This window comes from Heteronotia binoei, chromosome 8 (genome assembly GCF_032191835.1).
Source record: "Heteronotia binoei isolate CCM8104 ecotype False Entrance Well chromosome 8, APGP_CSIRO_Hbin_v1, whole genome shotgun sequence".
Classification (NCBI taxonomy): domain Eukaryota; kingdom Metazoa; phylum Chordata; class Lepidosauria; order Squamata; family Gekkonidae; genus Heteronotia; species Heteronotia binoei.
This window is the reverse complement of record NC_083230.1, coordinates 40,328,962-40,344,888: the sequence shown is the minus strand read 5'-3', so window position 1 is coordinate 40,344,888 and position 15,927 is coordinate 40,328,962. Positions and strand designations below refer to the sequence as shown.

The following is a 15,927-nucleotide window of genomic DNA, read 5'->3' as shown; positions in this document are numbered from 1 at the left end:
GCAGGGTTCATAGAGTAGAGGGATGTAGTGCATTTGGGTCCTATAGAGATTCTCTGGTGTGAAGTTAGGTTTGGCTTTGGGTGCCCCAGGAATTAAACCCCCTGGTCCAATTTTTTTTTGGCCTTGTGGGTTTTGTGTGGGACAGTGCCCTGAAGTTGCACAGCAGTTTGGGGGGCTCTCCTCAAAACCTCCTGCTCCCCAGAGCCACTTTTCCCACGACAATTACAGTGAGGAAGTGGCTCTAATTGGTTTTTTCTCACCATTGGGAGCAGTGTTCCTTTTGGGGTGCCCACAGATGGGTGTAGTCTTTTTGGGCCAGGGGGGTTTCATGCTGGGGAGTCCCCTGAAGCTGCCCTGCAGTTTTGGGGCCTCTCTCTCAAACTCCTCTCTGGCCAGAGCCACTTTCCGCACAACAATTATAGTGGAGGAAGTGACTTAATTGGGCTTTCCCCACCATTGTTGGCAATGGGCCTTTTGGGGAGCCAAAGATAGGGACCGCCTGGGCCAATCTTTTTGGGACTTGGGGGTTTTGTAGGGGAAAGTCCCCTGCAGGTTTCCTGCAGATTTTGGGGCTCTCCCTCAAACCCCCTACCCCCCAGTAGCCTCTAATTATGCCCTATGTTGCCATTGATTTCAATGGCCCATAGGGTATAATGGTGGAATAGGGACCCCCTGGTCCAATCTTTTTGGGACTTGGGCGGTTTGTAGGGAGAGTCCCCTGCAGTTCCCTTGTAAATTTGGGGGCTCTCCCCTCCAGGCGGCTTCAAATATACTCTATTTGCCATTGATTTCAATGGCCCATAGTATATAATGGGGCCGTATATTTGGAAATAGCCGCGCATCTACCGTATATGCGGCTATTCTGACTACGGAATTCAGAAATATACGGGATTCCGTATTTCCCCCCCCTGTATATTTCCGAATCCGTGTACTACCAAATTTTTTTTCCACATCCCTAGATTGTACACGTCTATGATGTTATCGCTCCCCTTCCAGCCTGTGTCCCATCCCAAGGATAGCGGGTATGGGGGCCAAGTGGAAATATTCGCCTCCATCCCTGGTATTGTGCAATGCCAAGTCCATAAATAATAGAACCTCAGTCCTGAAGGGTTTCCTAATTAGGTTGGACATGGACCTGGCTTGCGTGACGGAGACCTGGTGCAAGATGGGGAGATGGTAGCTCTCTCCCAAGTACCCCCGCCTGGGTTCTCCATTCTTCACCAGGCACGGACTAGCGGGGGGGGAGGGGTGGCCTTTTTCATATAGGAGGATTGCTCCTTCAGGTGCTTCCACCTCCAAAGATCATGGGCATAGAGTGTGCTGGCCTGATGTGCGATGTTGGGGAGAGTTTGGCAATCTGGCTGGTATACCGTCTGCCTAATGCATTGGCCAGTGCCTTACCGTCCCTGATGAAGGCTGTAGTAGGCTGGGCATAGGAACATCCTTGGCTTATAATCCTGGGTGACATCAATGTCCATGCCGAGGAATCGGCTTCCACTCAGGCTATGGACCTAGTGTCTTCTGTAGCAGCACTGGGGCTCTTCCAATTTATAACAAGACCCACACATTGGACTGGGCACACATTGGTCCTGATCTTTGCAGCAGGAGTTGAAGTGGATCAGATTTCTGCCAAGGCAGTGCCGTGGTCTGACCACTATGCCCTGAAGGCCCATGTGGATACTCCACCCCTACCCCGTTTAGGTGGCGAACAAGTTTTGGCTCGCCCACAAAGCCAGATGGAACCTTTGTGACTTCAAATGGCTTTACGAGATCCCTGGCCCTCTGGTGACTCATTGGATGAGCTTGTGGAGATCTGGAATAGCCAGTTCTCTACAGCCATCAACGAGATCGCTCTCTAACATCCTCTTCATCCTCGTTCACGATCCACTCCGTGGTGTACCCCGGAGCTGCGATGGATGTAACGGCAATTAAGACAACGAGAGAGACAATGGCGATGTGCTTGTGACAAAGCTACAAGAACATCTTATAGATCATTTATGCAGACCTATGAGATGGCAGTCCGGGCCACAAAGAAGACTTACGTTGCGTCCCAGATTGTGTCTGCAACCTCACACCCAGCACAATTATTTAGTGTAATTCGGTCACTAACAACCTTACCATAAGGTAAACCAGATGTTAGAGAATTGGAAATTGGCTGTGAGGCTTTAGCAAGTTTTTTTCGCAGATAAGGTCTCGTCACTCCGACACAACCTTCCCACCATAATTGATACATTGAAAGAACTTGAGGCACCGAACATGTCTTCTGGTCCATTTCATTCCACTCAGCCTGGAGGAAATTGACAGGATCCTTTTTGCTGTACGCCCTACGACCTGTGGGTTGAACCCATGCCCGTCCTGGCTTATAAAAGCTAGCCAGACGTTGCTATGTGAACCACTACAGGCTATTGTCAACAGATCTCTCATAGAAGGGATCTTTCTGGCACCTCTTAAAGAGGCTATGGTCCGTCCCCTCTTGAAAAAACCATCTGCAGACCTGACCGTATTGGCAAATTATCAGCCGGTGTCAAACCTTCCCTTCTTGGGTAAGGTTATAGAGCGGGCAGTGCCAACTCAGCTACAGGGATTACTGGATGTCACTTCCGCACTGGATCCATTCCAGTCTGGCTTTTGACCAGGTTACGGGATGGAGACTGTTCTGGTCGCCCTCATAGATGACCTCATGCAACATCTGATTGGGGCAGCTCAGCGGTGCTGTAATTATTAGATCTGTCAGCCGCATTTGATACGGTTGACTATCAGCTACTGACTAGCCGCCTTGTAGACGTGGGGATTCAGGGGTTTGCCTTACAGTGGTTGGCCTCCTTTCTCCAAGGTCGAGGACAAAGGGTGGTGATGGGGAGGAATCAAAGGCACCCACTTATATGCGGCGTGCCACAGGGTGCGGTTCTGTCCCCGATGTTATTTAACATTTATATGCACCCCCTTGCCCAGATTGTCAGGAGCTATGGGCTGAGATGTCACCAATTTGCAGATGACACCCAGCTCTATCTACTGATGGGCGGCCAGTCCAACTGTACCCCGGAAAATCTAGACCTGGCTCTTCAAGCCATAGTATCTTGGCTCAGGCTTTGTCGGTTGAAGCTGAATCCAGTGAAGACGGAGGCTTTCTATCTGAGCCGGGATGGTCCGGGGGTGGGGAGATCCCTCTGCCATCTCTTGAAGGAGTGCCACTAATACCGGCTCCTAAGGTCAAGAGCTTGGGTGTGCTCCTGGAGTCCTCTCTTACAATGGAGGCCCAGGTTGCAGCCACAACCTGATCCGCCTTTTTCATCTTCGGCGGGTGTGGCAGTTGGCCCCTTTCCTGGAACATGACGACTTAGCAATAGTGATCCATGCTATGGTCACCTCGAGAATAGATCACTGTAATGCTCTCTACATGGGGCTACCCTTGACCCTGACTTGGAAACTACAGCTAGTGCAGAACACTGAGGCATGGCTGTTAATGGGGCTCCCTCGATGGAAAGAGCTGCACTGACTACCTATTGTGTTCCGAGTCTGTTTCAAGGTGTTGGTATTGAGCCTTAAAGACCTTTATGATCAGGGGCCTGCCTATCTATGGGACCGCCTTTCTCCACATGTTCCTCAAAGAGCACCGCATTCAGGAACACAAAATCTACTGTCCATTCCTGGACCAAAGGAGGCTAGGCTATGCTCTACATGGGCTAGGGCCTTCTTGGTGGCAGCACCAGAAATGTGGAATGCTCTCCCAGAAACCATAAGGGCCCTGTGGGATCTCTCTACTTTCCGCAGGGCCCACAAAACTGAATTGTTCCAACAGACCCTTAATATCTAACCGAGAGAGGACTGCCATCCCACATCATTATAGAGCTACAATACTATAAACGAATGGATCCGCCAAAATGACTTTGCCTAGGGAGCCTCGCTATCATGTAAACTGACAGAAATAGCGCCAGGAACATCACTGTTACTGTCAAATCATGTCAAATGTGAACTTAGAATTGTTTGGGATAATGTTGATTTTAAAGTCTTGTATATTTATTGTATTGTATATTTTATGGATGTTGTTAGCCGCCCTGAGCATGCTTAGGTGGGGAGGGCGGGATATAAATAAAATTTTATTATTATTATTATTATTATTATTATTACTATGTGATCACCATCAGAAAAGAAGAACTCACTTATATTGAAGTGGTACAGCACCACATAATAGTTTTAAATTGTAACTGTATTTTATTGGTTTTTAAATTGTAAATATAAATGTTGTTAACCACCCTGAGTCCGCTCACAGAGAGGGCAGGATAGAAATTTAAGGTAAATAAATAAATATTAGGCCACACACCCCTGGTATAGCCAATCATCCTAGAACTTACAGGGCTACTGTACCGTACATGGCCTACTGTAAGCTCCAGGTGGATTGGCTATATCAGGGGTGTGTGGCCTAATATGCAAAGGAGTTCCTACTACAAAAAAAGCCCTGCTTACTTCCAAAAACTGGTGGTAGGCAGTGTAAGACAAAACATGGATAACTGCAAAATCAGTTTCACTACAGCACTGTGCTGCTGTATCTATTCAAGCTGGAGGAGCAACATTGAAGTTCCACTGTGCACAATTTTGTTTGGTCAGTGATGGTTAAGAGTGGGTAAGGAGAAATAGGCTCTTTAGGAGGTAAAGAGCTCTTCATAGCCATTTCCTACTAACTGCCTCCTGATCTAAACAAGGGACAAGACTATGCCGCCCCCCCCCCCTTTTTTTAAGTCACCCAGTATTTTCAGGTCTCTAGTTCCTTAAGTGATTAGAACACTTCTTAGTAATCTTTCTCTGTAAGGAAATCACAGTTTTAGTTGGAGGGCAATTCTGGTATAGCAACTAAAGCATGGCATGTATAGATGAGTATTAAAGATCCCACTGCACAGACTTCCTCTATAGCATGTTGTTCAGCCCTGTGTTTGTTAGTGATCATTAAATTAAGTTTCTGCCCAATCTTGTTTTGGATGCTAAGCAGGGTTGGCCTTGGATAGTATTTGGAAGGATGACCTTCAAGGAATACCAGGGTCATGATGCAGAGGTTGGAAATGGCAAACCAATTTGGAAACATCTCTTTGCTTAAAAACAACTCTAGCTTGCCACCTAGTGTTGCATAATGCTAAAAGACCTAGAAAAATCTTAGGATCTCCTGACCAGGCCTCGGATTCAGCAGGAGCACAGCTCCTGAACCTTTCTGAGGGTTCCCCCTCCTCCTCTTCACCTTGCCCATTGAATAGTAGGTGCAGCTGCATAACTGGATGAGCTCCACCACCTATCTTTCTACAAAGCAACCCCTGCTCCTGACTATACTGCACACAATGCTATACGACGATGCTAATGTTTCAGCTCCCATAATCTGAAATGTTTCAGCGAAATGAATAATCAGTTAGTGATGTAAGCTGCTGTGTGTGTGTGGCATATGAATGCAGTAATAAATAAATATGCTGGGGTGTCTGTCACATATAGAGCTTAACACTTAACATTAACAAAAGGTTTTTTTTTAAAAAATTGCACAGCCACGTGTACGTTTGAAGGCAAAACCTACTTTGAAGGTGAAAAAGACATTGTACATTCAAACTCAGGGGGCTGTATTCTGTTTGAATGCAAGGTAAGAATATGGTTGATAACTTATTCTCTTCCTGTAATTTCTCTCTACCTTGTAATTAAGGCTGTTAAAATGATCCTAGCAATGAATGCTTTCACATGGCAACTGTTTGCAAGTGGATTTTGCCATTCTTACACTGTAAAAATCCAGTTGCAAAGTGTGTTCTTTAGTGTGTGTGAATGCACCCAATGGCATTCATACCTTTTCAAATTTGCTACGCCATGGCAATTTTCATATCAATTGTAAAACTGTGGTGTTATAGTAATGGCTTGTTTTGAGGAGAGAGAACAAGTTTCAGTTTCATACTTTCGTTTTTGTAGCTCCCTTTACAGTGAGCAAATGAACTGGAGACATTTCAGATTCATTTGTGTGGGGGGATTCTGATCCTTAGTACACATCCCAACTTCTCTTAGTTAATAAAGTTACTTTTTTTACAGTGCAGTCCTAAACAGAGTTGTATCTTTCTAAGCTAATTGACTTCAATAGGTTCATAAGGGTGTTATCTTGCTTTGAAGTGTCCTGGAAACTTGTTTCACCAATGAATACTAGCAACAAAATTTGCATTATTATGTTTATATTTATAAAAGATTCAAATAATTTTTACTTTCTACAGAAAAAGCCCGGCAGGAACTCATTGGCATATTAGGCCACACTCCTTGATGCCAAGCCCACCAGAACAGCATTTCTGTGCATTTGCTCCAAAAATTTGCTCCTGGTTTTTATTATTTATGAGATATTGAATACTCTGAAGCTTTTTTTTTTTTTAAACTAAAGTCTGAATTAAACACCTATAGTTTCAGCCTGCAAGGGGGACTCAGGAGTAGTTTAAACAACTATTATGTGTTTCTTTACCTGGTTCAACTCTCTTTTATTTGTTGAAAGAGAACTGATACTATTGAGAACAGAAAGAGTATTTCAGCTGCTGTTGTGAATTGCTACAGGCAGGGTATCCTTATAGAATAATTGTATTTGCAGCGCCTCTAGCTATAGCAACCTGATATTGATACATACCAGTTAAAGCAGCTACATATTTACTCTCTGAGAACACCAACATTTTAAGTTTAAGGAAAATTGTAACTCATAGAACTCTGACTGAAATCCAACCATTTGTACTATTTTTATGAAACTTTTTGATTTGTTAATGCTTGGTAGAACTGGTGCAACTTTCATTAGAAGCAAATTGGTTACCTCTCGTGTTGCCCTTATACCATGAGCAGAGGAGGTTGGTTGCAATCAGATGAGCATTTTGACCCGCCATAGCCACCCTCAGATTTAATGTGTACGATCACATATGCACATCTATTTCCTGTGGCCTGTTCATCCTTACCTTTTGGTAGGATGGACTGGGAATGGAGTAAATAGCCACTGGAAGCTTCTTGGTGGCAAAGTCTTTCCGGCACTTCCATGGTGCATTCTCAGCCATCTGATCAGCCTTGGTGTACAATGCACACACAGATGTGGTGTGATTGTTCCACCCTACACATATTCACCCGATGACTATGTCACCAGGCAGACACCGTCTGATCACTACGGTGTGTCTCTAACTAAAGCAGTTTTTAAAAACCTGGTTGCTGCACTAACTCGCCATCTGATCACACATCATTTCTGCTTTCTTTCCATATATTTTATTCTTATATCCATATATTTTATACTTTATATAGGTTGCCTAAATAAAAATTTATATTAAGTAATTACCTCTGTTCAACAGGACCACAAAATGCAACGTGTAGTGAAGTCAGATTGTCCTATCTTGAACTGTCTTGAATCTCAGCAAATGTCCTTGTCTAATAGTTGCTGCAAAGTTTGTAAAGGTAAGTTATATGAGAAAGAATGAGATTGGGGAAAAAAACCGTTTCATGTATATGGCCTGGTGGATTCTAGTCCACAGATATTTTCCCACAATGAGTTTGTTAGTCTTTGATATACTACAGTGCTCCTTTTTTGTTTTGTTTTTTTGTTGCACAACAGCACCAGAGGCACCCTTCTGAAGCCTGCCAAGCAAACCTCACCCTTGCTGGCCCCTGAGTTAGATACTAGGCCTCCTTCAGGCATGATTAAAATTGGGGCTTGTAGCCCCTTGGGCCCCTCTCCCACTTCAGAGCAGCAGTGGCAGAAGGCCCAGGCTAAGGTGGCACAAAGGATGTGAAGTGTCAGAATAGTTACACACAACCTCCCTGTAGGTGTAAAGCAGGAAGTTGACAATAGTACTTCTTTGTTGGATCCTCACCAATGCAAAATGCAACCTCAAGAACTTCAGCACCTGCCAGCAGTCAAGCTGGGCTCAGTTACCTCACAGCCTACTTAAGCTGAATCCCAAGAAGACGATCTTGCTGGATAAATCAGTCCACCAGGCACAAGCCTTGTGTTACCCACTCAAGTGGTCTGGTACCACTTGGGGAAACCTAACTGGACCTGACTGCAGAGTACAGAGCTGTGGCTTTCAGGATAAGTGCAGATGTTTAAAAGATGCCATGTGGTTACCTGTGGATGAAGATAACATACAGGCAAACACATGGCCTGGCAGAAATCTCATGAGGGTGATGATTGTTTGAAGAGGCACATCCTTGCTGAGAGTACTGAATTAGTCCCACTTTTTTGCAGGAACAAAAAAAGAAGCAGCAGTTTTAATCACATAAATGGTTCCTTACCAGTTTTAATCACATAAAAGCTTCCTTACAGTTCCTGATAGACTATGAGCATAAATTATCCTGTGTGTACCTTTAAGCCTAGGATGGGTGTCAATTCTGTATCTCACAGTTTCTTTGACTGTCTTTGGTTTGCTAACATTCCATTTCATTCCCACTGTATATGTTGTTTTGTGCAGATATTTTTATATTTAAAAATACATAAAATTATACTCAAACATTTATCATGCAGGATGAACAGATGGTGTGTGCCTTAATTTGCAATGGAAGGGTAAAGATATTGTCAGGGGTTTTCATCTCTGTTTTCATCTAAGGAGCTATTGGTTCCTTCCAAACTGTGAACAGTTGTATTTTTTAAAAGTTTGCTTGTTTTTCTCCAATAGATATACCATGTTAAACTGAGTTCAGACATGAAACAAACAGTCTCTTGAATTTTGCCATATAACTGTGCTCCTTAAGAAAACAAAAGTCATGTTCAGTTCCTGGTATCCAGGAACAAAGTATGTAATAACTGAGACCGATTTTGCACTCAGCTTACCCCGCAGTCACGTTCCTCTTCTCTGTGCAGCATCCGTCGGATTTTGTGCTTAATTTTTTGTGCCTTTTTAAAATTAAGATTCTGCATTTGTATCCTCCCTCCCGCAACCTATACCCTCATTTTTTCTTAATTGGGGTAGGAATTCCACTAGTGCTAGACCCCACTTTAGATCCATGGATCCTTGACTTCCTCACCTTTGGGGGACCTCCCCTCCAGCTTAATAATAATAATAATAATAAATTTTATTTGTATCCCGCCCTCCCCGCCTCGGCAGGCTCAGGGCGGCTAACAACATTTCTCAGTAACATACAGTATAATAAAACCTTTAAATTTAACAATATAAAACATTATTTAGCAACATTAAAAAACCAGTCTATACAATTAAATAGTTTAATCTGACAGTGCTGATGATGTTTGACGCTAGTTCTGCCAGTTTATATACAGCGGTCTAGATCTTTAAGCCGCATTGGCGGATCCTTATTAACAGCCTTCTTCAGCAGTCTGGGTAAGCAAGTTTAAAAAGGGTGGTCTTGCAGGCCCTGCGGAACTGGTCAAGGTTCCACAGGGCCCGCACCTCCTCAGGGAGTTGGTTCCATAGGGCAGGGGCCGCGGTTGAAAAGGCCCGTGCTTTGATATTTTGATGTTTAATCTCTTTCGGCCCGGGGATAGCCATTAGGTTTTTCCCGGCTGACCTCAGTGCTCTCTGGGGTTCGTATGGGGAAAGACGGTCCCTTAACATCATCAGCTGTCTTTGCTGAGTCTGCCCCTGGTCTTGGTTTCCCAAGTTTCCACCACCACCCTCTCTTTTGGCATTGTAGACCCTCAGAGAGCACATTTCCCCCTTGTGCTGGTTTTATTGTATGGAAGAGCACAAGAGAATGCACAAGTGGGGGGAAGAAAAGCATCACTTTTTACCAGGTTCTCAAATGGCTCTAAGAAGCCCATCTGCCACTGGGAGGAGAGACACACAAAAAAATCCACCTCCCCTTTAACTGCAGCCAAACTATTAAAGCATTCCCTGTTAATGGTTTCTTTCTCTACCAATCAGAGATTAGCAATCAGTATATCATATTGCTAATTTCAAAGTGCTTGTTTTAAAAAAATGAAGTTTAAAAGATGGGAACCCCTTGCAATACTGAAGCAGAAGTAGCGAGGAAGTGGAAGGTGCAGAGTTGGAGGAACAACAAACCTCATTCTTGCTGATGGGGTTGATAAAAAAATGGGCTGGGAACAGGGGCAGGGAAAGGGCAGAGTTGAAAGATCCAAGGGAATGCATATGCTTCTGAATTACCTTCAGCTTGGAAGCGAGGCAAATGAAGTCCGCTGTGAAACCACTTTCAGAAAATCTAGGAATACAGTGGAAAGAAAACAAACTGAGAGCTGAATGGGCAAAAAGCAATGCAGAAGGAAGAAAACCCAACGGACATGCAAAGCAGGAGGAAATGCAAAATGAAATTAAAAAGGCGATGGAGATGTGTGGAGAAAGCAAGGGAAACAACTGATGCAGAAGGGACCATTGACATCTGAAAAGTCAGGTCCCAAACTGCTATTTTTATCTTGTTCCCAAAACAATTTTCCACTGAGGCTACACAAGGAAGATAAAGGCAGTATTGCATACAAGTTAGTGCCAAATTGGGACTGAAGATGCCCAGGTTCAAATCCTTTCTCAGTCCAAAGATTGTGTGATTCCTTAGGCTGGTTATTTTCTTTGTTGTGAGAATGAAATGGAGGAAGGAAGAGACATATTTGCCACTCAGAGCTCTGCAGTGAATAAAATGGAATAAAATGTAATAGGTAATGGAATAAAATGTAATAGGTAGATAAGGTAGCATTGGGAAACACAATTATTCTTACTCATCTTTTGTGTTTTTTCACAGACATATCATTTTGTAGATAAAATAGGAATTATTTCCATGATTTCTCTATGATGTAGATTGACTTGGAAATCAGCTAAATGCAGGCATTCATTTATCAAATGGAATCTCGTTTCTGTACTCATGTAACCAGTGGGCATTAAATCTGCCAAGCAGTGAAGAAAATTCTGACATATATGACCACAGTAAAAATATAGGGATGCAAGGAGAGGTAGAGTTCCCCTTACCACTCAAAGAAATGGTACAGATGGTAAGAATTGGTCTTGGTTTCCTAACCTTCCACCCCCCTCTGGTGCTAGACCTCTCCCCTCCCCTTTGGGGCACATGGGACTTTCTGTCCCTTCTCCAAGTGCTAGACCTCCACCCTTTGGCACTTTAGACCCTATGGTAATTTTTTTTTTAAAAAAATTATCCATTGTGCAGAAGTTTATGGCAGGTCAAAACTAGAGCCTTGGACATGTCTGCTTGTATAATATTTATACTAAGCTATGAGTACACGGAAGGGTTTCTGTAAATAGATATGAGGAACACCAAGCTGGTAGGTAGAAACAGCCTAAGCCAGTAATAAATTTCAGGGGGAAATGCTCTTAGTATATATGGCAGTTTGAAGAGCAATCTGTTTCCCTGTCTCTTTAAATTTTTACAAACTGTGTGGCCACCTGGATCACAAGGGATCCACATTCAGTTAAAATCCTATTGTATAACTATAGCCAACATGAGAATTATGTCTAATACCATTAATCTTAGTTTCAGCAGAATTAGGATGTAAAATAAGTGTTCAGGTCCCAGACTTTATAAAAAAAAAATGAATAGGAACAAATGCTATTTTAAGAGACTTTCTGTCATTCAGAGTCACTCCACTTCACACACATACAGTATACTGTCCCTGCTCCCAGCCAGCTTTTTAAGAATTATGTGCACAAGTACAGGACTTTATGGCATTATTTATATGCATTATGTCACAGTGTCTGTCAATTGAATGTTAAATGAAACTGTTAAGTTACTATTTAGCACTGAGCATTACAAAACAATTAATAAATGTTTCAACTATTAATTAAAAGCAGAAAGGGAATGTATATGTTTCTCCTAGCAACTACATGATGGTGATGAAGACATCAAGTTGCCATCCAAACAGATTCCCCCCCTCCCCCAGGACCAGATCTTTACAAATATTTAATTAGTTCTGATTGGGACAACAGTGCAAGTGATTTGATATCCACAGCCCTTACTTGTAAATTTAAGAGAATATAAACTGTTTTTGCAAAAGAAATAAATTGTGCATTCACCAAGCATGTTGGTAAGATGTTAACTTATACCTGACATTATTTTAGAGAGCTATATGATTTGAGAAATGCATGAATGGGTATACTGGACAGAGCAATTGGCTATCCCAGTTTATTCAAATCAATGAGAACTGCTGTTGACTTAATAGGCTGCTGAATTTGAAGATTGTCAGGAGTTATTTTTAAAGCATCAGGCTCTTATTTCTAGGCCACAACTTTTGCTCTGAAGGACAGAAGTGCTTGGAGAATTCATTCTGCAGAAACCTCAATGATAGGGCTGTCTGTAGCTGTCGAGATGGTTTCCGAGCCCTTCGAGAGGACAATGCATATTGTGAAGGTACTGAAATCTTTTGTTTAAAAAAAGGTTTATCACCTATAAAAACTAATGTGGATTACTGCATGAAGTATTAATTCACAGCTTGTCAAAATGATGTGCTCATTAAATGCAGAGAATTTAATTTAAAGCTTATTAATCAGCTGAAATAATTATCTCTCAAATTAAGGTTGTTTTTTTGCAAAAAATCCAATTTGTGTCAAAGTAATAAGTTAAGACAACTGTGTTCTTGATTTAAAAGTAATTTATTAACTGCCAAGTATGTGTTTTTTTTCATTAATCAGATCTCAGATAAGCTAAAATTCATACATTAGGCCATTTTAATATAGTTTCTGAGTTATTATTCCTTTTAATTAAGACCTTGAGGCTCTCTATTAAAAATATAAATTTCAAAGTAAGCAAAAATATATTCAAGTACTTAAACCTTATGAGTCCATTTTAAAAACAAACAACTGTCTTATCTGAAAAAAACCTGGCAAATAGTGCTAAAACTAGCAATTGCCTTTAGACAAGAAAAATAACATATTTTCAGGTTTGTAAAAAAAAAATTTCTAGTATCTACTCGTTGTTAAACCATAAACCTTGCAAGAAAGAGAGAACAATAAAATTAAGGTTGAGAATATTTTTAGCAGTCTACATGCATCCTGCTTAGATTGCAAGTCTATAGAGAAATATTTGCAATTTAAAGAAAAGAAGGTAAAATCAACTTGTTACACTTGTCTGCCATTTAAACTATTAAATTATTATCAAACTTCAATACTATAGAAGGATTGTTAATTTTTATATTAGTCAACCTGATCCATGTTTATTAAGAATTGTCCAGAAGTTCTTGCTTGAAGACCTTTCCAAATGATTTCAGGAAGCAGAGAAAATTATTCTAGAGCACTGCTCTGAAAATCACTGGGGGGAAAAATACTTGCAGAATGATTTGTGTGCATGAGTACACATAAGCATTATATCAGGGCTGCTGTTCTATATTTTTCAGCTACTGCCAATAAAGGTTGCAGTTTCAAATGTTTTGATTTCAGGGTCTCCAACCCACCCCCATGGAACTGACCAGTGGACGGAGCCCTGCCCCAAAATAGCACCAGCACGTCTGACATGCCTGGCATGATTATGTCACCTGGAAGTGATGTCATTGCGCAGGGCATGTAATGCGAGGGGAACACTCTGGTATTTGGGGGAAAACTCTAAGATGGCCATAGTTTCCCCCAAGATACTAGAGTGTCCCCTGCATGACATGCTCAGTATGATGATGTCACTTCCGGATGATATAATCGCAGCATGAGTACTTTGTGTGTGCCAAAAGCACATAATAAGAGAAACAGAGTCCCCTGCTGGCAGGGCAACCCTGTTTATCATCATTAAAGTGAATAGTGTTCATTAATGAAGAAATGTGTTTAGGCCAGTAACTAATAAATGTACCAACAGCAGTCTTTTTAATACGGGATCCTGAAACCAACTGAACACAGAATCTCTGACTTGTATAGCTGGTTTTTATGATATTCCTTCATAGAATTAATGGAAGCATCAAGCTCCTCTATGTATCAGTCTGCTTAACCTCATGAGCTTTTGTTTAATGGGCTGAAATTCTGGAAAGCTTTCTATTTACACAGCTTCCTTGCTGTTCCTTATCATTTTGTGACCTAGACCCCAGAATAAATTTTCCAAGACTTCCTAAAGGCAGGCTTATGAAATCATAAATTGGTGCTGAACATGACAGTAAGACTTCTATCTAGGGTCAGTGGCTTGCAATATACAATGCAGCATCCAGTGCGCTTGTACAAGATCAAATACTATAAAATGTTTTATGTGATTTCAGTCATAGAGCTTTTTGATGGAATGCTATCATTCATTTTGATTAATCACTAATGTCTACACTTGTGTCTACCACCACATTCAGATATATAGCACATAGAAGCATTCTTGCTGCTTTGAGTCTACCAGACTTGCTAAAATATAAAGGGTGAGACATATCCATTATCTTTTTTGGTACATAACTTTTGTTGACATTTTGACCTATAACAATAACCAACTAAAGACTAAAGATTTCTTCCATTAATCATGTCTTATGAACAATTACCTTGTTAGATAAGGCTGGAAAACTAATCACAGGCCACTTCTCTGCTTTTACCCAAACTGGACCCAGAAAAGGAGAAATTACCTTTTAAAAGCAGAGAGATGGCTTGAAGGAGTCTGCAACTTCCCAAGGATTCCTGCCATAAAGAGAGGAAGTGTCCGACTTGAACGACCTGTAGAAACCTCATTCCAGCATCTAAGCAGTCCTTCCTCCTTTACTACTTCCTGGCAAAGGGCAGCATTTCTTCCACTCTTCACATTGTTTATGCTTTTAAAACCCTTCAGTGAAACAGGGCAATATGCGCCTCCCTGTTGCGTTCTCGTTCTGGGCTGCCAATTGTCCCTACACCAGCATGTGAAAGAAACCTCTGGAGCATTGGACTCCTCATTCATGGCTTCGCCAACTTTTTCTCGGACCTCCACCATAAAGACTATGAACTTTTACTATGAATTGAAAGGACATTGGGTTTCTGGGTGATTTGTTGCACCTTTGCTTAAACTGTTCGATAAACTTTATATTTTCATACTTGAGGCTGGTCTTTTGTGGATGCCTTAGGGCTTGGTTTTTTCTATCACCTGGATATTGGCAACACTGGTTCCCCAGGAGCAAATGGCTGCTTTGCAGGGTGGAGTCTATGGCATTCTGTCTAAGGTCCTGTCTCTCCTCAAACCCCACCTTCTCCAGGTTCCACCCCTCAAATCTTCAATAATTTTCCAACCTGGAGTTGGCAACCCTCTCTCCTTCCCAGCATACCTGGATCTGCCCCTCTCACTTCAGCTTTCCCCCCCCCCTCCTTGCAACCTATACATAGGAAAAGTACAGTCTTCACAGTGAGGACCAAAACAGCTTGCATCACTCTTCTCTTAGACTGAAAGTCTGTGGCTGGTCCAAAATCACCTAGTCAGCTTCCATATCAAGAACCTGGGTCTGACAGATCCTGCTCAGAAGCACTAACTGCTATGCTACACTGGCTGTCATGGGGGGCTTCTGCTGAACGGTAGCAAGCAGCCAGGCCTAGTTAAGTCATACCAGTCAGATGGCATCCAGTCACCCAGAAGGTGCTGCCAGACCTAGAGTAGCCAACTTCCAGGTGGAGCTAGAAGATCTCCTGGTATCATAACTGAACTCCAGACAACAGATCTGTCTCCCACTGGAGAAAATAATTGCTTTGGAGGGTGAACGCTATGGCATTATATTCAGATGAGACATCTCTCCTCTGGCGCTCTTTGGGTCTGGCAACCCTAGTGAGTACTGGCCCCAATGAGGTCTCCCTCAAAGTCCAAAATAGGCCTTGAAAGGGCCTTCTCCCCTGCCTTTTGCTGACAGAACTAAGCTTGGGATACTATGGTTGCCGAGAAACAATCACTGAAGGAAGATGGAGGACCTGGTGGGACAGGCCAATAGGATGTGAAGGCAGCTTCCCCAGTGGCCCAGTCCTCATCTGTCTTGGGGATGGAGAGTGACGTTGCTCTCCATGGAGATTGTTGTTTTCTTGTGCTAAAGTTAGCAAGAGATATTTCCTGCGAATAGACTGAATTAATAATTAACCATATAAAATACTA

General features: G+C 42.3%; 1 protein-coding gene across 4 annotated transcripts in view; it reads left to right on the top strand.

Annotated features, from left to right (window-relative positions):
• NELL2 (neural EGFL like 2) overlaps positions 1–15,927 on the top strand; it is a 271,279-nt gene that overhangs the window by 140,229 nt on the left and 115,123 nt on the right. For 3 of the 4 annotated variants that reach the window (XM_060244945.1, XM_060244946.1, XM_060244944.1), the window contains exons 10-12: positions 5,523–5,614; positions 7,320–7,422; positions 12,160–12,288. In XM_060244945.1, the coding sequence (XP_060100928.1) occupies positions 5,523–5,614; positions 7,320–7,422; positions 12,160–12,288 (324 nt within the window). The remainder of the gene's footprint in view (positions 1–5,522; positions 5,615–7,319; positions 7,423–12,159; positions 12,289–15,927) is intronic. The other variant, XM_060244947.1, reaches the window with a different exon arrangement.